The sequence below is a fragment of the Polyodon spathula genome, chromosome 5 (assembly GCF_017654505.1).
Source record: "Polyodon spathula isolate WHYD16114869_AA chromosome 5, ASM1765450v1, whole genome shotgun sequence".
In the NCBI taxonomy this organism is placed as follows: domain Eukaryota; kingdom Metazoa; phylum Chordata; class Actinopteri; order Acipenseriformes; family Polyodontidae; genus Polyodon; species Polyodon spathula.
This window is the reverse complement of record NC_054538.1, coordinates 73,309,737-73,331,205: the sequence shown is the minus strand read 5'-3', so window position 1 is coordinate 73,331,205 and position 21,469 is coordinate 73,309,737. Positions and strand designations below refer to the sequence as shown.

The window sequence follows — 21,469 nt, the reverse complement described above, 5'->3', positions numbered from 1 at the left end:
CTTTTTAATTAGCTGTATTAGTCAACGTGATATCATCAGCAATCTGCACAGATTTGTTATTCTAACCGGAATGAACAGCTGTAATGCACATGGCAAGCTACCCAACAAACCTTGTTTCTTACCAATATACAGTAAAGTTGACAAGATTCAAACGAAGTCATGAGAATAATATATTTCAGAACAGCCCTTTCAGACATCATTGATTATCCCTGGCACGGTTTTAATAAGTACTGCGTATATGTCTTTATAGTAATCCTTGTAGCCCTGCCCTCGCCATTAGACGAGTAATGACTTTCGACAAGAAACACACCGTAAGCAGAAACTGTTTAGTGTGGAAAGTTCGAAGGTTTCCAGTAAAGGCTTTTTTTGTGTGTCGGCCACCACATACAGTGGGTGTAGTTTTATAGTGCACTGCATTAGTCATTCTGGAGATTATATTATCATTAGTTTTACAAGTCTTGTATCACCATGAAGCATGAAGAGCGATGTCTCAGGGCTTAACCCACAATTTTAGTGTTTCCAAAGCCTGTTGGTGATATCCAAGTCCTAGTGTGTGACCTTTTTTCTCCCAAACCAAAGACAGGGTAAAACCTGCTGCAAACAGTGATGCATAGGATGCCACGTTATTTTACTCAAATTGACCTCACAGCTGAATATACCATACCAAGGTGAATTAGTTGTACCGTAGGTATTTAGGTAGGCTACCGCTGTAAGGGTTCACAGGAAAAATGAAAATGTCACCTACATTTGTTGCTTCAAAAGTTGCCTTCAGGTTCACACTGGACAGCTTCAGTGCCATTGAAACATGATCTTTTAAAATGTGGGCTCATTGTGTTGCACAGCAGTGAGCTGTGTGTTTTAATAGGCCCAGTCCACAAACCGTGCCAGTGATGTGTTTCTGTCCACAGGGGGTTTGTCTAAGACAGCAGGAACAATCTCCAGATGAGGGGCTTGGTGGTGCTGCTGATGTCAAAGCGGCAGGCCCCAACACCGCAGCAGAGGCCTGTCTGCAACAGGACATGGTGAGCGGAATTCACCCCAGGTAACGTTAACTTGGTGTGTTTTAAAATATCTACTTTAGAAAAAAAGAAAAGAAAAAAAAACTAAGCTATAAACTTAGACAAGCATTTCAATCAGTCTTTGTCAATGTTGTGTTATTAACATATAGTCACATTTTGTCTAAATTTTAAAACTTCTGTACAGTGTGTGTTATGACTGAGTGTTTAATGTTATGAAAATATACACATTGTTTTAAATAAATACTAAGTACAGGCTGTATTTTATTTCAAGTTTTTTTTTTTTAAAAGGCTTATTTCATGGCATTTCACGGTCTAAAAATAAGTATTTCGAGATATTTTTACGAATTTAAATACAATCATTAAAGCAGAAAAAAGATTTGTCACATTCAAAATTGATAATTTTTGTTATTAAACTAAAGAATTTCGTAACTATTGAAATGCTTACCTGAAAAAAGAGTACATGCTAATTGTGTAATACAGTATTTCGTTTTTTTCTGTCCACCTTTGAAAGACATTCTATTTTCCACATCAGTGAATTATCTAACAAAATAAAAACATAAATACATGTAAAAATAACAACAGACACATGACTGGACAGAGCAATCTTCAACAGGAATGTTTCCGATCTTTGATGCAGCTTTTTTATTGGAGACGATTTTAAGAAATCGTGCAGCTCTGTGCAGTGTGTTCAATCATTTACCGGAAGCAAACTAAACCATCTGCCAGGTTCCTAAATGCAGTGTAACACGGAGTGCAAACATAAGGCAAACATTTGCTGAATTTATTTATTTATTTATTTATTTAAAGGCTACAGATGAAAGATTGTATTACAGTTATGCAAAGCTGTCTTCCCTTGTATTTTCTTATTTTGTTCCCTAATTTTTGTTATCAACATCAATATGACCAGATTATGTAACGACAGACAGACGGTGAAGAATTCAGAAGGTTAACGTTGGAGACCAGACCCGAGATTCTATGCAAACAGTAAGAAAAGAAAAAAAGTTATGCACTATTGGAAGGGAGAGAGTATATAAAACCACTCTAAAGTAATGCATAAAAAAGTGTACAATATGGTCAAGCTCATCCAAAGGGTCATGCACTGACGAATGAGCAAACCCATCTACTGCATCCGAGTGTCACGACTGAGGCAGTTCTGCCTGTAATACTTCATTTCTTTCCAGATAGCAATGGATGCTGCCCAGAGACAGTCTCTATCCATCACTTCAGGGCCAGGGGGTGGTTTGAAATGCACCATGTGGAAAACTCCTCCCATGCCCAAATTACAGTTTCTCAGTCCAATTTAGCTCTTCACAAATGTCAAAAGCAATATCATTTTAAGTTTAACTGCTTTTTTACTTTATAAAGTTATTGCTACATATCCATTCTGTTCAGGAAAAAATGTCTAAAGTGGGCTAGACAGATTTTAAAGATACGGTGCTCACAATCCTGTTCAGTTTTAAACTGAGATTTATGTACTTGGTTTATTATTGGTATCCAATCGGCACAAGGTCAGGATTAAACTGCATCATGAAGCATGGTATGTGTGCTGGCTGGTGCAGTAACAATTTGGAATAACAGCGAAGTCACTGACGTGACACAGAGGGATAACAGTTCTGAGCTGCCCCAAATTCCCCCAAATCATTAAGGAAACTATCCAGAGACGAAAAAAAAAAAAAAAAAGATGTCCAATTCTTTGCAGCCGGACATCAGCGTGCTGTTTGATTTAATGAGGCTGAGCTAATCTGATCCAGAGGCGCTCCAAATGAGCAGGCTTCGTTATTTTCATTATCCACGCAGACACTGACTTGTCATTCTGGATCTCAGCCCCTGTCTTGAGCCCTGCTTAACAATTCATGTAACGCTGGAGAGACAGCGATTTTAAAAATGCTGAAAAGCAGTAAATGCACACTGTGCCCTGGGCTAGGTTAAAGGGGTTCCCTCGTGACTAGCTGAAATAAATACCCACATGCAGCCGTGAAGCAAGCCTCATGTCTTGGTAGAGTTGATCTGGTTAGTTCAGTTTGACAAGTGGGTTCCCAATTATTTTGAAATTTTGACATGAGGATTGGTCCTCCTGAGTATCCATATTACAGCTGTCAAAGATAAATGATTGGAGAGTTGATTCAACTACTGAAGCTAAATAATACTTTTTTGGGGGCTGTAGTAGCAGACATTGGGGGCTATTCAATTGATCTATAAATACGGCCGTTGCTTAAATATTTAATTAGGACTCAACATGTCATTTCACCCACTTTAAAAAAAATATATACATAAACACATTCAGCAGACTCACACACACTGTAAAAAAGTTCTACTGTTTTAATAAATAAAATGATGTCTGTATTTTCATCCGCTGCAGTCTAGGTGCCACGCTGTAATTCTATAGTGAAAAAATAAACTTTCACCACAGATCACTGAAACTTGTCAGAATGGGGCATCAAATGATGGGAAAGATGTGATGACAAATGTTTCAGCTAGTGCTTTTATTAGTGACCTCTACTAACGAAGAGTAAGCAAAATAACTTGAGGGTTATATTAGTTTTTTTTTTTTTTTTTTTTTTAATACGACTAGTTTTAGTCACAACTGATAGTCAGGAGAATGGTACCACTCATTGTAATGTTCAATATTATGAGTGCCTGTACTGTGACATTGCAGGATTACTCCTCTTTACGTATGGCACGAATCGATTAGTACAGGTTAACCTGGCAGTGTCCAAGGAACAATTATGTGTAGATTGTCTTCGACTAAAAAAACATGCAACGCAAGTGGCACAAAACACACTAAAACAAGACATTCTACGCATGGGTCTTGTCAAGGAATGATTGTGTAACATGACCTGTGACACAGAGTGCTGCTATTCAGGCAAACACTATTACTGAAATCTGAACATGCCATGCTTGTGATCAGATCGTGCCATGTTACTGACTTCTGTCTTGATGGCGGGTGATGAGTTTTTTACAAAGGAAATCAGGTAGTTTTATTAAGCTAAGACACCTGCTTTTATTAAACCTCCACACACCATTAAACCAGTGAAGTTAATGAAGCACAGCAACACTGAACAGCTTACTGCAGTAACTAATCAAATAAACAAATTATATCTTTTTAAAATCAGTTTTGCACAAAATTGCAAAATCCAGGTTTGTCAGTGCAGATGATTTTGGTAAACCTGTCTGTTGAAACAAAAATGTCTGTGTCTAAAAAAAAGTGCACTTTTTGTGTTTGTTTGGTTAAAAAAACAAAAAATAAACAAAACATCCCTACATATAGAGTCGACAGGGAACAGATAAGAAATATACCAGTGCTTTTGAGTGTCCTCCTAAGCTCTTGTAAGAGATAGATAGTTGATGGCTTAGATCTCCCTGGACAGAGCATCGCAGTTTGATACAAGGAAGCTTTAGAATTGATGCCACAGCCTTGTAGATGATCGGAAGTCTTTTTTTGTAGTTTTCATATGGGAGAGTTGAGGAAGAAGTGCAGCATCAATCATAGTCTGTAGACAGATCATCCAGTTTCTCAATCTGTAGATAGATCATACCGAGTCACAGTCTGTAGACAGATCATCCAGTTTCTCAATCTGTAGACAGATCATACCGAGTCACAGTGTGTAGACAGATCATCCAGTTTCTCAATCTGTAGACAGATCATACCGAGTCACAGTCTGTAGACAGATCATCCAGTTTCTCAATCTGTAGACAGATCATACCGAGCCACAGTCTGTAGACAGATCATCCAGTTTCTCAATCTGTAGACAGATCATACCGAGTCACAGTCTGTAGACAGATCATCCAGTTTCTCAATCTGTAGACAGATCATACCGAGTCACAGTGTGTAGACAGATTATCCAATGGAAATGTTCTTCCAGTCCCCCACAAATGTGTGTATCTGGCAAGTTGAGTGGTATCCAGTTACTTTCTGACTTTCCTCCCTATGCCTTTAAAACTGGATGCAAGGAGACCACTGCTACAGATGCCAGTTTCTCATTTGCATAGCCTAAAAGTGGAGCCAAGTAGTTACAACAATTCAATATTATATTTGGCACAGTCCGGATCGTGTCAATGACTTCTTTATTACTTAGGCTGCAGTTGCAGGGGAATCGAGGCATGATGTGTCACTCTTGTTAGAAGCTATTAGAAGTGATCAGTTGATCTTTGTTTTCTTTCCTGGGACACACCCATGCAGTCTTCTCATTGCCGGCCAAACAGGAAGTGACTGAGTTCTTCCAGTCCCTGGACAGTCGCTTCATGCACACATTTTTCTGTGACAACATTGCTCACTTTGGAACTGCTGTACTACCTCTCCCCTCTGACTGCTGATTCCCTGCTGGAACCCACTAATGACTCCAGACATCCTAACAGTTTTTTTTGGAATATAGTATAAGGGCACCATGTTTCTTATAGCTTATTTTTTTGACAGAATGCTGTTTTATAATGCAGAGATTTAAAGTGACAGAAAAAAACCTGGGATACATTAGGCTACAGTTTATTTACAGGTTATCTGTAGTAAGTTGTGATTTTTGACATGTGTTTCAAGGACTGGCCGGATTCTAAAAAAAAGGTACAAATTATATATATTATAATATATATATATATATATATATATATATATATATATATATATTAAAATATATATAATATATATATATATATATATATATATAAACATAAAAATTAATTGTTTATGGATTAGCTTGTATAACAGTCAGCAATTTTAATTAACAAATATGTGTTTTTTTTTATTTTTTTATTGTTATCATTGGCAGGTTTGTGAGTTTTTGTGTACCCCAAATGTTTTCTGACCCTGGAAAGAAAAAAAATCTCCATTTGAATTATGCTCCGAAATCAAGGAGGAAAAAGGAAAACTGTGCCAGTCTGAGTTCTAAAATACAACCAGATATACTTAACACTTCAGATGGGGAATCGTGGTTAAACGATGTGGTTTGATTGTTCTGTCTTTGTCTATATTCCAAGTGTGCAGTCTTGGTACGTTCCCTTGCTGGCTTGATTATTTTGTAATCTCTTTATGTCTTTGTCATCTGTGGGCTGCTGTGGACAAATAATCATGTTAAGGTTCTTAACCCAGTATATATTGGTGTTGCAGGATTCAGACTCTGATTTAATCCTATTGTTTTGTGCACTTATTAAATTAGCAGTTTAATTTTCGAAGCTGTGTTATATAAAATGTAAATTAAAAATAGCTAAAACTGCTATATCAGAGTGAAATCTATATACATTAAATTATGATATTATAGATCAAGTCCCAATAGGATCCTATCGGTATCAACTACATTTTTAAATCTGTTAAGAGAGTCGGCTTGTAATTTAAATTTTAAATGTACATTTCCTTATCATAGTATCATAAATGCCAACAGGAAAATATAAAACATTGATGGAAATAAGACTTCTAACTGTTTGATCCAATCCTGGGTTTGCTTTGAGTTTATTAAGACACACTAAGCTTGTTACTTGCACTGTGGCTAATCAAGGTCATAGTAAAACCTGGAATGGGTGAAACAGCTTTGCAGTAGGAGTCTTATTTCCATCACTGTAAACAAGTTTGAGTTAATCTTGATTTCTCTCCTAGCGACTTCCGTCAATAACAACATAGTATCCTCTGTCCGAAACAGATAATAGATACATTTTATTTTTCTGTTTAATTTCCTCCCCCGTCGTTTTGACAGCAGTCTTAAACAATAAGGTAGCACTGCAACTTGTATACAGATATTATTCTTGTGTCAATATAATTAGTATGGTTATTGCACAGTCTGATCTCAGGCTTTGGTGTACCTGGAGTGCAACTCAGATTCATAGTGGGCATGTGTTCACAACATCAAAACTGCAGTCAGACTTTTCAGCTGACAGGAGGCTAGTTTTAGATGCCAGCCTCTCTGCTTAAGGACAGTGATTCTGCCGGACTAGGACTAAGACACAGTGGTGTTTCATTGGCTCTGAATTTATCCCAAACGATTACCTGGGATAGGCCAGGAGTGTGGTTGAAAATCTGTTTGTATTGTGGTGAATATTATTGATGTTTTTATTTATTTATTTATTTATTTTTTATGCATGGTATTTTGAAAATCTTTTGGGTTTTTTTTTTGTATTTAAAGTTGTGTAAGTAAGAATGTCTGGACTTGCTAGAACTTAACATGACGCCAACAAGGCATTGACGTAAAAGAGAAACAGCCACACAAAAAAAAACATTAAAAAAATACAGCAAGTGTGTGGCAGTACTGCTAGTGTAGGACGCATACAGCCATGATAAACCTACTATACGAATTCCTGTTTTTGTTATTGAATCTTCTGGGGAAAAAAATAAAATAATGGATTGATATTAAATGCTACAGATTTATATCACAAATGCATTAACTGAGAAATGCAAAGAATGAAAGTGCCAAGCTGTCCCTGGGTTTCTAATGAGCGCTGATTAATTCCCCAATTCCCATTACCTCTACCATACTCATTTAAACAGGAACTCTCAATGTGACTGCTAGCTTTCTGAGTATGGCTCATTATCATTTGATGTGATGTATATTGATATCTTCTGTAATTGTCACCTCCCACTTGACATGCAGCATTTGTAAAATGCATCTTGCTTGACTGGAGCCTGCTAATAGTTGTCCACGATATGGTAATCAGCTAGCAAATGGGGTTCATGGTACATTGAGATAGCTGCTAAGTAATGTATTTTATCTGAATTGCCCATGAGTAAATGGATCCAGGGTGTTTTGAAGTGGGAATTAATACAGGTGATGACCATTTAGTTCAGTTGTGCAGTAAATCTAAAAACAAGTGTGTGCTTCATTTTCAGGAGTCCTTCACAGTATTAAACATAATCAATTAGATTTCTTTAAAACATTTTGAAATAGTCTTTATTCCTCAAAATGTTTTTTTGTTGCCTCAAACTATTGAAATGTTGTATTTAAAGTGGGTTATTTCACTTAATTGAAGCGATTACTGAATGCCAGAAGTTCCTGCACTGGGATCTGAACTCTCATTCCTCTACATCACTTTCCATTGCTCAAACCACTGAAAGTCAGTCTTTGGCAATTACTAGATTCACAAAAATGACAGTGTTAATCAGGCAATAAACATATATTTTCTCGTTGATAGCATTATTAATTACTCATTTAGCAGATGCTTTTATCCAAAGTGACTTAAAGTGACTAGGGGGCAAACTATAATTCATCAACAACTGCTGCAGAGTCACTTACAATAGGACCTCCATTTTACATTTCATCCGAAGCATGCTGAATGTGTCTTCCAATCGTTTTACGTCTCATCCCAAGCAGTGGCTTCCAATCGTTTCAGCTCTGCTGATCTCATTTAAATTTCTAAGGCTTGGGGCATAATGAGAAAAAACAAAACAAAAAGGTTTAAGATATACCCAGAGGACTTTCTGAAACCCCCATCTTTCTCCTTCATCTGTGACTTCTGACAGCATCCGGTACAGTAACATCTTATAAGGACGCGTTTGGCAGACCTGCGAATTAAAATGGCACTTAAGTACTGGGAGGTGTATAAAACAATCCACAAAGATGGCATCTGGTGGTACTAAGTTGCTATGCAACCGAAATTGGCTGCTATTTATAGTAGTGCACCTGTCCCAGCCATTTCTATAGGCGGTACAAAAGAAGAGAAAGGGTTAAACTATGTATTGTCTTAGACAGACTGAAACCCTCTGAGGTCTTTACTGGCATAGTGCAGCAACAGCTGGATGTCTGGATCAGAATTGCAAGAGCAAAGAGCTAAAATGGCACTGAGTATTGCAGTTTGATACCAGTGATGTACTGCTTGATAACTCGATAGGGCACTCGACAGGGCTCACCAAACCCCTTTTCATCTGTAAACCCTTAGAATTCCCAATAGGGTCTGTATTCAGAACAGTTTTTAATGAGGTGTGTATTCTGTGAGTTTAAATGTAATTCCCCTCACTGTTCTTAACTTGTCAGTTTTTGATTTCTCAAGGGAACCATTCAAATTCATTAAGAGACTTTTTACAGCTTTATCTCTGATTTTCAGTTACTTTTGGCTGATGAAGCTGGTAGTGTTATATATGTCATGCTGTAAGCCTTAATCAGGTGTTGGTGTCTTTAATGGGGATTATTATTATTATTTTTTTTTTTTTTTTAAGGGGAGTTTGATTCATGTAACTAATGAAAATACAGCTTTAGTAGGCGAGGCTGCATTGGAAGCTGGTCGTATTTAAAACCCTAGTGGGCTCGACATAGAGACAAGACTGTCATTAGCACTCCTGAAGCAGCAGAGGTCACAGAGGTGGATCTGATCTTTCCTGAATATTAATGGCTACCTTCAGCTGGGGAAATGAGGCGTCACTGAAGATAGCTGCTCTATGCTAGGGATGCCTATATGTCCTAGAATCTTTTGCTGCAATATGACACCACCAAGCTATCTTCTTCTTCTTCTTTTTTTTTTTTTTTTGTTAATCCAAGAGCTCCTGATTAGTATTCTGATCAGCCCAGAGCTTCAAATGCTGATCAGCTGCCCATTTCAATGACGGAATTAAGATGAACATTACTTGCATGGCCTGCTCGGGCCGTGGCCAATGCAATGCAAGTCCCATTTTGAGAACCCAGAGCCCCCTTCTTTCTTTCAGTCTATTGTTTGGTTAACTATTCTACATTATTTTTAAACCCATTTTGCTGAAAAAGATTGGGGGTCAATTTTATTTTATACCACACCTTAAAAAAATCTACTGCTCTACTATGAACCTGGTTTCATTGTTTTCTTATTATATAACATGGATATTACTGTACCTGTAGTACTGTACAAAAATTAGGCTGCAGGATATTGGTGTCAAAGTTGTATTGCATGACACGTGGCTTTGAGTGTCAGAACCCTTTTTTCACTTAAAAATGTCCCATTTTATTTTGTGTGTGTGTGTCATTTATGAAAGCTTCTCGGCACCCTGTTGCCAGCAGGGGGTTTAAAGAAGCAATATTGAATTTGTGATCTTTTTCATAGGTGTTCCTTGCTTTAATATCTTTGTAATTGTCATCCTCCATGTCCCGTAAATAATTACTGATGGGGATGGAAAATCCCAAGCTAATAACCATGGCATGTTATTGGCAGTGATTGTGTGGAAAAGCTCACTCTTCTCAATGTGCAGAGAGCCTACTTGTTATAAATAGCCCATACCTTGAAACTGCAGGAATTTTTTGGCAAGGTGCATCTTAAACTAGAAAACTTTGCTTCTTCTGCAACAAATAAAAAATGTAAATCAAAATTATTAGCAGCAGAAAGAAATGGGCTTAAGGAAAACAGCTGTTTTTATTTCTGATGAGTTGTCTGGTTTATTTGAAACGTACAACACTCATCAGAGATTTTTTTCATTGAAGAGGTGTGTTTGTTTTAAACCAAATGATTCCTAGAATGTTTTTTTTTTTGTTGTTTTTTTTTTTAAATATCAAAGTTATCCAGTAAAGGCACTCTGCCTGGAAGAAAATAATAAAAAAAATTATTAGCGCTCCACACTGCTTTCCTGGCGCATCGTGGGATAGTGGACCTAAAGGACTGGACCAATTCTGATGGTCCACTGAAGGAATTTTCTTAACTGGAGACTCCCTTCTCGCCAATGCATGTAATGGTCTGGCACAACTCAATAACACCAAGGTACTGTTCAAACCTTGCTGTATACTTTTCTTTCCAGGTACTTGCTATGCATGTATTCAAGAGCGGGGTGTCCTGTTGTCAAAAGACATGCAAATTACAACAAACAATATAAAAAGCTCACTGTGAGTCACGTTATCCTTTCTGATATGTGGTATGGAAGAGGGCTTTGTTATCATGTGTGGAATTCCTGTGCTGTTTGCACCGGGGTGAAATATCACTCTTGTTGTGCTGAGTAACTGCTACTTACAGGCGCATGATAAATGATTGGAGATTCTTTGACTGGAGCCTCTGTGCACATCATTTATTTGCATACACATTTGGGGCTTACAATTAGATGAGGGACTCAGAACTGGTAATGAAATGCAAATCTGTTTTATTATTGCCAAGGGTAATATTAGCAAAGTCAATTATTTTTCCCTGTGTAGATATTAGAGGATGGTAGACTAATTGCACTGGGTAGCACTTTGAGTTTTAAACATCAGTTGTTTTATTTATTGTAGCTTATTTATGCTTTAATGAAAATCCAAAAACACATGTTTGGAAATGTACAAGGTATACAATTTCTATTAAAAAAAGTTGTTCTCATCAGTTTGAGCTGGCTTGTAAAATCTGTGGTGTTTGACCCCTTTTTTATTTTTATTGGCAGTGTAGAATTCAATATGATGAGCTTATATTCCCGATGAGTCAGGCCATATGTCACTTCCTCCGGTAGAGCAACTGGGCTGGAGTAATTTCTCTCAGTCCTTGACTCATACCAGCAGAGCCAATTCAAGCCTGCTATCAACTGAAATGAACGGGGCAGATTTCTCAAAGATGGAAACAAAGCATTAGCATGCAATACTGTAGAACACAACTGGCTTGCCTTCAAGGAAAATCACCAAAGCTTGAGTATTAGTCATCAAATAAATCCAAACTAAAGGACAGCTACAGGATTAGTATTGCCTTTATTTGTAGAAAAAATGGGATTTGGTTCTTTAGAACTGAACCAGTAATAAAAGCTTTGTCAAATAATGCAGTAAAGAAAATACCTGGCCAAAAATAATACAGAGTATATTGCTGTGTAATCGCTGAGCCCTTGAAGAGCTGTTTGAAGGCCGTGCTCATGAGTGATATAAACACAGCGCTCCATGGGCATTCATTGAGTATTCAGCTTAGACAAGTGAAGTGTTTGTTTTTTGCTAGAGGCAGTACATGCACTGCTTTCATGCTCAACTCTTAAAAATGTCTACTGAAATTCCTATTGTCCATACCCACCCCCAGAAGCCTTGAATAAATCCATCCTTTACTGACTGCTGTTCCAGGGAGAATGAGGAAACCTTACACCTGATGCATATTTCCTTCTGAACTAAAGCCAAACAAAAATCGCAGTTCAGCCCCTCGAACAAGAAAGATTAGAAGTGCCTGTTTTTTCCATCAGATTTGCACAAAAAACCCAAGCATTCTGTACCCTCCGGGTTGGTGTGCGGTTGTGTCAGGTAACAATGGGTTGTTATGTATGTGCTGTGTGTCATTAACAATGGTTTGCTATGAAGGAATGATGCAAGGACTCAACAAGCTACACTAATGCATTCTGCTGCCATGTGACTAGGTATGGTCGTCTGGCTTCAGGGAGGGAACTATGCTCTTCGTCAGGGAGGGATGTAGGTTTAGGGGGACAGAGTTGCATATTACATTTCATTTAGGCTTCAGAACCGTGAAATCCTGAGGGCAAGAACTTGTATATGTTCTGTGTCCACTAGATGGAGACATGGTGTTTAACACTACCATCGAGTGAAGTAGAAGAAGAATTATGTCCATAACATACCCCCTGGCACAGCTCTAAATTCTCAAGCAGAGCCATCAGTATGATGAAATACTTGGTAACCATGACAGTAAAGTTGAATAAAAATTGCCACGTTTCATGACAATTTCCTCATATGCAACAATGTGTCACATTCAGCCTGCTGGATGGAATGGACAGGCAGAACCTGAGTGTCTCAGTAACTTAAACTAAGTAATGTCAATAGCAAGTTTCATGACAATGGAATAAGCAGTTTACCAGATATATGGAGAAGTGTGTGTATGTACGAGCACTTCCACTATGCCCTCTTCATAGATGATTTCATCCTCCAAAACTTGTGTAAAGCAGGCCCTAAATGGTTAAAACACTTTGATTCTGATCCATATTGGATGCTGAGCTCTTGTTAGTCTTGAGTGAGATAATAAAGCTGTTTACTGTAAGATCTGACGGAAGCTGGTACTTCAGATCTAGTGTTCTCAGCATCTGGGAAGTTAAGTTGAGGTTGTGTACCAGGCTTCAGAGAGTATGTCTAAGTAACTTGAGAACTTACCTACCCTTAATGTGCCAGTAATTTGAGCAGTAACTTCTCCCATGCACGGAAAGATCAGATTTACCAGTATTTTGGAATCATTTTTTTCCCAGCAAATATATTCCCAGCCCAGTATTCACTTTTATCCAGTAATTTTAATAGAGGCCAGGAATTCAAATTTATTTATTTTTTTTTTTTTTTAAAGCAATTGTATAGAAATCCCTTGCTTTGTAACTTTGAAATCAATGGCAAATATTATAGGTCCTTGTGGCAGAGCACAGCTCTGCCCTTTAGAAATTGGCAGGGATGGGGTTAAATTCCCCTACCTGCCTGGGTTTATTATGTTCAGGTGGCTGGGGTTGATTAGTTGATTAGGTTAATGAACGATCAATCAGCGCCCAGCCACCTGACATAAAAGGAGGCCTCTGCTTCCCATTTGGGAGGAGGGAGTTGAGGAAGCAGGTGGGTGTTTGTGGGTGTTTGTGGGTGTTTGTGGGTGTTTGTGGGTGTTTGTGGGTGTTTGTGGGTGTTTGTGGGTGTTTGTGGGTGTTTGTGATCCAGTGAAGGCATTGCACAGACTGGAAACCTTATTTTTTTTTGTAAGTTTTGTTTTTGCTTTATTTGTGTCTAAAGATCTTTGTTTTGCCCTTGTGCACTTTATTTTTGTGTTTTTTTTTTTTAATAATAAAATTAGGATTTTTTGAACTGCAGTCTGTCTCTGGGCCTCTTTCCACTCGCCAGCCTGCCACAGTCCTATTCACAAATCTTAAGCTCATTAGTTATTTAAAGAATTTTTTTCAAAGTTTTTTTTTAGGACTAGAAAATGTATATTCAAGAAACTGTTCTAAACTCTTCTTAAAGATACCAATATGCAGTACCTGTAATATATTGTGATTACTTGTAGTATTATTATTGTTGTTAATATTTTTATTATTTACATTTTTGTATTAGTTTAATATATAATCATCAGTAGCCTTTTACAGCCCTATAGCTTATATTTGAACTCCTGTAGTTTACAGTGTTAAGTATTAGTAAGACTATCATGTTTATTATGTACAGGTCACATGGGCATCTTAACTGATTTACCACAACACACAAACTGGCAGTTTAATAAAAATGACCACCAGATTTCAAAATATTACTGATGAAAATCAGGAAAATGCTGCCACAAGAAAAAAAGACGAGTGATATTAATTTACTAAAAGAATACCTAGAAGGAAATGGTGAAAACAGGAAAATTCATCAAATATCATACAGTAACTCAATAACATACTGGCGAAATGTATCCTGTCAGTGAGGCGCCAAAACAGAGAAGAATTTGAGTTGCACACCCTCTGCGATATACTGGGAAGGAAAGACAGGTATTTAAAGCAACACAAATATGAAAGTCCAATTTACTACGGTAACCAAACGGACTTCACAAACACAAAAGAAAGTTTGGTGGCAAAACAAAAGCAACAAGGGAAGGGAAAAGGTCATGTGTGCTACTTTTTCAAGATATTGTAAATACCTACAACCAATTATAACACATGCAGTACACCAAAGTGTGCAATAAAAAGCCAGTAATCGTATCTCAGACTTGTGATGACATGGATAAATGAGTCGACGTTCAGTCTCGTCATTTATCTTATAGCCCTCCATACGATTACAGGCTTATTATGCACAGTGTGGTGTAGTGTATTCCTTGTGGTATTTACTTTAATAATCGGTATGTAACTTGACCACCCACGCACGTTTGTGTGCATGCGTGTGTGTTTGTGTGTGTGTGTGTGTGTGTGTGTGTGTGTGTGTGTGTGTGCGTGTGTGTGTGTGTGTGTGTGTGTGTGTGTGTGTGTGTGTGTGTGTGTGTGTGCGTGCGTGTGTGTGTGTGCTGGATAAAGTTATTTTTCCGTGGTACTGTGTACTGTAAAAGGAAAATCTAAGCCTAATGTAAATTTCAGAAACAAGACTGTGCCAAGCTGATTCTCCAAGTATAATGTTTCTTTTTAATGCAAACTCAGTAACAAATAGTCAATTGAGTGGAACTCTTTCGTTGGGTTATTCAGCTGTATTTTTGGTCATGGTTTTGTTGCTAATCACTTTGGAAATGTTTCATTTTTAACCCCTTTGGTACCACTGAAAAGTATAACTTCCAATGGAAATTCACCTGGGGCTTCGTATTTTTCTATCTCAAGGTAGTTTTGGTCAAGTAAAGGGTAATCCTCTAAAAACATTTTTATTTAAGTTGTTGAAAATTACACTACTTCTGTAAAGCTTCAGGTTGTACTATGCTGTACTAGGCTTCTTGAAATGACTTAACATATGTTTTAGAACCTACTGTATTCTTGATGTGGTGATGATGATTATTATTATTATTATTACTGATCAATGATTGAGTGTGATATCATTTATAAGAAAGATGTAGCCCAGTTGTGTTATTATTTCATTTTGATGGTAAGCTGTACATTCCGAATATGACAAGGTTCTGAAATGCATTCGGATTTGTTACACCTCATATTGTTATAGTGTAATGTTAGTGAACAAACAAATCTTCAGTCTTACCCTACTAAATAAAGTGAAGATAACTACCTATTGTACTGTAAATCTGTCAAATAACAGAAAATACATTGGATACATTTTGGCAACATATTTAAATGTTATTCTTGGTGGTGTTCTATTGGTCCGTAAAAGTTGTTGATTGATTGTAGTATTTTTTTTCAGATCTGAGCTGGAAGCAAAGTACAGAAAAATGGTCATTGCATATTTGAACCAGATCCTGGTTTATATCATTTTAGGATGCTGGAGTCAGGGTTATAATAAGATTTAATTAAATCTGTTTTCAAAATCAAAGATTGTGGCTTCTCTCTTATTTTATATAATTGTACAGTTCATGCGTCACTATATGTGTATTTTATAGATCCCTTTTGCTGCTACCAGAATTAACAAGAAAGAAATCTCGCCTGGGTGTGAACAGGCAACAATAGGGAAAAGACGATGTACTTTGGGAAAGCTGCTCACTGACCTTCCCACGTCTGCATTTACTGGACAGTTCCTCAGTGAATTTTTGTTAATGAAATCCCCTGCAGTGTTTGAGTTGCCAGTCATATTAACAAAGGAGGCCTTGAGCTCTCCCTTAAGTCAGAAGAAATGGCTAAAATGGGTACAGCGCTGGAGGAAGCAAACTTTCACAGTTTAAATAATTTACTTTTTACAACAGTTTGAAAGAGGTGGAAGTACACAGTTGTTTTTTTGTTTGTTTGTTTGTTTTTTTTAATAAAAAATGATTTAACTCTTTCTCTTTGCTTTTCCCCTTGGTGTGCCACAATGGAAATTGCAATATCACTGTATTTATTTTTATTTAAACAAGCTGTAAACTATTTGATTGATCAGACTTGTTACTATTACTTTAAGAATGATTATCTTTTATTATTATTATATAAAATGTTATAACTAATAGGCGATCAGGGACTGCCTGTGTACAGATCATTGCAGATGTGTTTATCAATGTTTAATAAGTGCAGACGTGTTTAGCAATATGTACGTTGTCCAAACAATGTTTTGAAGTGGTTGCCTCAAGTCGAGAAACCCCCAGTAAAGGAATGCACACCCTGCTATCAGTCAGTCCCAGTCCATGAGGATGCCAATGACAGCCGGCCACATGCGTGTGGATATCCAGGGAAGCATAAGCAGTCTTTACACAAGGGTACAACACCACTTACAAACGCTATGCATGTCAATTAGGCCCTGACCAGAGCTGATTGATTAAATCAACAGATCGATTCCTTAGTTCTGTTGCCAGATCACTCGCACATAAACAAATTGAAAAAAAAAAAATCAGCTCTCTATATTTTCCATTCTATTAAAACAGACTTTTGAAGTGGTAGTGTTCAATTTCAGATATAGCCTTTAAATAACGGTGATAATACATAAAATGAGAACACACGTATTAAACAGGTGTTGGAACAAACAATGAGTTCTAATGAAGGCTGGCAGACAGTTTTAGGAAGCAGAACATAACGGTGCCATAACTACAGACTGATGTCTCTTCAATTGATCTAAATAAAATCTTTGTTTACAATACGACCCTAAATCATCTACACATTTGCAGTGACACTGTTTGATTATCAGAACCTAGGAACACAAAGGGGCCAGTTTATAACTTAAACAGTGACAGCAATTCCATCTGCTGCTGCTGCTCAGATTAATTTAATAGGCAGTGCTGTGTATCTATCAAAACATCTTATTCCGTTTGGGGGGGGGGGGGGGGATAACAAAGCTTTAAAGAAATAAACACGGTGACATTGAAAAGACCGGTTTTTAAAACTGTAGAGAAAGTCTGCCATTTTGTAGTAACCACTCTGAAGATTCCCTGGTTGGGTAGTAATGAATGTCTGCGACCTGGAAGTAAACTATTATTGTAGTGCATATGTTTCACAAAACAAAAAAGTGGAAAACAGAGGTTGGACAAAAGATTAGAACACCTGCCATAACACAGTGAAAGTACCTGAGCATTTCTCTGCGATTTAACGTTTCCAGTTCTTTCAAGATTGGAATTCTGCAAGAAAGCCCATTCTCTTGAATGTTCCTCGCTGTTGCTTGACTGTTCTTGATGAAACATGCGTTATTTGTGGTGTCTTGGATATGAAGGCACATGTCAACCAAGCTCCTGGAATCGGCTCTCTGTTGTATGTGCTGTCTTAACATTACTGAAAATGGCATGCATAAGAAAGAGGCACTTTTTTTATTCTGCAAAACACAATATATGTGGGATGCCAACAAATGTTTTAAACATGTTTAAACGACTGTTCAGCAGTGCCCATAATACATTTTTCTCTAGGTGTTACCATAAGGCAATTCTATTCAAATGAACAAATGACTACTACTGTAATAACACAAACCTTGTTGTGCTGGGAAAATAAAGACACTTTTATAATGTGTAGCTCTGAGGTGTGTGTGTGTGTGTGTGTGTGTGTGTGTGTGTGTGGGGGGGGGGGGGGGGGGTTTGTCTGAATGTTGTCCTTCTCACTCTGAAGCTCCTCCTTGTGGTGAAAAATAAAATAATTCATAGAGGGCAGTGCAAAGTGGTCACAGAGCTTTCAACCTCTGGTTATAATTTGAACATCAAATCCCCAAAGTACTGTTCTACTTGAGGTTGCATCATGTAACAGGAATTGGCACCATGACAAGAAGAGACACTATCTATTCTTTTTATTTCTAATCTGATAGTACTTTTAGTTTATCTGAGACAGTTGAATACAATGAAGACTTAACACTGAACACAACAGTATCAAGTGATAGTTTACCAGTTTCATTGCTGCCAGTTAGGGGAATCTGGTATTGCACTAGCATATCGACGACAAAAACAGTTATCGAGAACTTTTAAACACTCAAATCGTATATTCTCTGAAAGAATCTAAGCCATGTGGTTTTGTCAGACTGAAATAAAGTATTTTATCTGAAATTTTTTTTTTCAATAGTTCTTATGTTCACAATGAGATTTTTAATGAATAACGTTTAAACCACTTCTTTGTGGAAGGAAAATGTTTCACTGTTATATAATTCAAGTTAGAAATAAACAACAAGAAAACCCAAGATCCCTTTAATAAAAAGCCTCAGTGACTGGAGTAAATGGTGCTTGGAGTAAGTGGCTTTGTGAATCCCCCCCAAGGTGATTTAGCCAATTAAAAATGAAATATATATATTTAAATGCAGTCATTTTGTTCAGTTTCGTGTTGGGGCTGAATTATCTTGCTTTTTTCCCTGGGGTTCCCACTTTAAAAAACAAGTGTGCTGCTCTTGATAGTCCCTGACATTATTCTGTCTCATAAATTTCCATTTTATTGAACAGAACTTCAAAATGGCAAAAAGAGGGGTGTGTTGTGGGAGTCTGCACTGCATCTCCCAGTGCTGTATCAGAGGCCTAGGAATAAATCGAGGGCTCTGCTGTCAATCCGTCTCATTTCACAAGCATCACTTTCATTGGAACAATAGCAGGGAGACATAAAGACACGCTATTTATTGGCTGGTGCATTTTGGGTGCTGTAAGGGGAAACTCTTTTGCAAAGCATGCCTAACGTATTTGCATGGGATGGCAAGCCACCAGCCATGAGGGGAACATTTTTTAGAAGACTTTTGGACGCTGCAAGGAATTTAAGTGAGAGGAGAAAGAAAGGAATGAGAGGGAGCAATAAACTGCAACACTTGGGTTTCACTGCAAACCATTAAAAGGCAGGCCATTAAAAATAACTTCAAGCAAGAAGTATTGTATTTTCAAACTTATTTAGGATTTATGACATACTTAATGTTTTTTAGGTGGTAAATATAACCCTTGTCAGTGTCAAACAGAGATGTATGCATAATTCACATTGTTAATGAGAAAAGCTATTAGAACAGGATGAGTGAGAAATCATTTTGTTGTGACACGAGAGGGCCACAGTCAAGACTCTGATGTTTTGCTTAAAGTTTAGGGATGTTAGTCTAATTTAAAAATACAATACTCCCTTTTTTATTGACTACACAATATTCGTTCTTCACAGATGGATATTGTTAGATGCAAGGGTATCTAGGAGTGGGGTACGGCAAAATGTTTGTGATCATCATAGATTATAGCACTGTTACCTAGCCAAGCTGGTTGTGGACCCAATGAGTATTGCAGCACGATCTACTGAAGATGATCATTTAATTCACAGGAAATTGTGCAATAATACTATTTGCAATATGTTACTATCTGTAAGTAATTATTTCTATCTATGTCTGTCTATCTATCATCAGAAAGAATTCGAGAGTATTTCTATATGTCTTCAATTCGTTCTGTACATTTGAGGCACAGATGAAGGATATGATTATTTGCAGTCTATATGTATCCCTGTAATTACAGTATTGTGTGTGTTTGTATTTGTACACTGCAAAAGGACACACAGTATCAGGAGTGATTCCCAGTGCCGAAAGAACCGAACAGTTCAATCTGGTGCACTACTCTTTCTTTGCAGTAATGACATATTTTGATGAGCTTCAGATCAATCGGCCCACAGTGGCTGCCTCTGATAGATCAGCTAAACTGTATCCATGTTTAATGAAGGGCCTGTGAAGACTTTAGTTATCCGCAGGCAGGCAGAAGAATAAGAAGTTCACTTTGACATTTAGAGCAGGACCCAGTGTCTTCAGCATTCCTCTTCGTATTACCCAGGCTGCTGGTCTCCAGGCTCGCACCGTTTCACAAACCATAACATTCTTCAGTGAGTGATTGATCTGTATTATGTGTCAGAGCCATCAGAGGAATCTGGAGATGTTGCTTGTATAAACTGTAATACAATCTAGAAGCACAGCTCGTGTTACAATCCTTCATAGACCTGTTGGGGTTACTCAATCCGCCTGGATTTGGGAAAGGAGCTTATCTGATACTTTCCAAAAAAAGCCCCTCATTTTCTCTATTCCCAAGGAAACTAAGACAGCACATCTGGTAACACTGTAGGAGCATTGTCCTTTCAGTTTCTGGGGGAGCTCGGATTGCTTCAATATTTCCTCAAGGATCTGGTTACCCAAAGGGCAAGGAGACTCAGAAAGGACTATATTTATACCAGGCTTTTAAATAAAAACCTTCTGGATTTCATGAAAAAAGGGGTGTTTTCTTTTTTCTCTTTCTTTTCCCCCTGTGCATAACATATTCTACTCTTCAGTTCCTGCTTCCTGCTGCAGTTTTAATAAGATATACTTCTGTTACTGGTGTTCAAGATAATTGCAAACCATTGGAAATAGCAAGAATGGGCTAATTAGACATCTTCTGTATGGGTGAATGGAGAGCCAGACTATTTTGAATAATGAGCTGTATCTAGTTATTTAAATGTGTTTCTGGCTGCCTAATGTTCTTAATAACAGTGGTGTAATAAGAATAAATAAAACTAATATATGCTGTGTCATCAGAGATCCATGCAGAATAAACAGCATGCTCAGGTGGAGGTGGAGGGGAGGGGAGGTGGGGAGAGGGGCGGGTCCTTCTATGACAGGCAGCATGAAAATTGTTTTGTAATGTATTGAATGAAAACAATTATGCTTCAAAAAAAGAATAATTGGGAGGCAGACTAGTTTTTGCATTACTACGGTCCTACATATTCAGGTGGTACTTACTGTATTTTTTATACATTTCTTGCAAATGCTAAAATAACTAACTAATAAAATGACGCACCTCAAGTGCTTTCTACAGAGCATATGCACATAACCACAGTATCAGCTGAGAACTGTGGAATCTTAATATTTTTTTCTGCAAAATACATAGTGTGCTGTACACTCATTCCCTTACCTGTTTTATACATAATGGATGAACATTTCTCTTATCTAGTGTATCTTGTAAAATGATTGACCAGTAAGTTCAGTGACTCTGTCTTTTAAAAAATTATATTTGCAGCAGATGTCCACAAGGCAGAACTATGTGCTATGCAAAGAAAATCAAATTTTATAAATAATGCAAATCCCTAGGAGCAACCACAAAATGTGTAACATAGCATAGAAAAACACGATATGTAATGGAGAAAGATTGTT

The 21,469-nt window shown here is 37.4% G+C and overlaps 1 protein-coding gene across 1 annotated transcript in view; it reads left to right on the top strand.

Moving 5' to 3' along the window:
- The first annotated feature begins 287 nt into the window (after positions 1-287).
- The window catches only part of bend3 (BEN domain containing 3), a 42,566-nt gene continuing 21,384 nt past the window's right edge, over positions 288-21,469 (top strand). Inside the window, exons 1-2 of the mRNA XM_041251517.1 lie at positions 288-311; positions 909-1,022. Coding sequence (XP_041107451.1) covers positions 288-311; positions 909-1,022 — 138 coding nt within the window. The remainder of the gene's footprint in view (positions 312-908; positions 1,023-21,469) is intronic.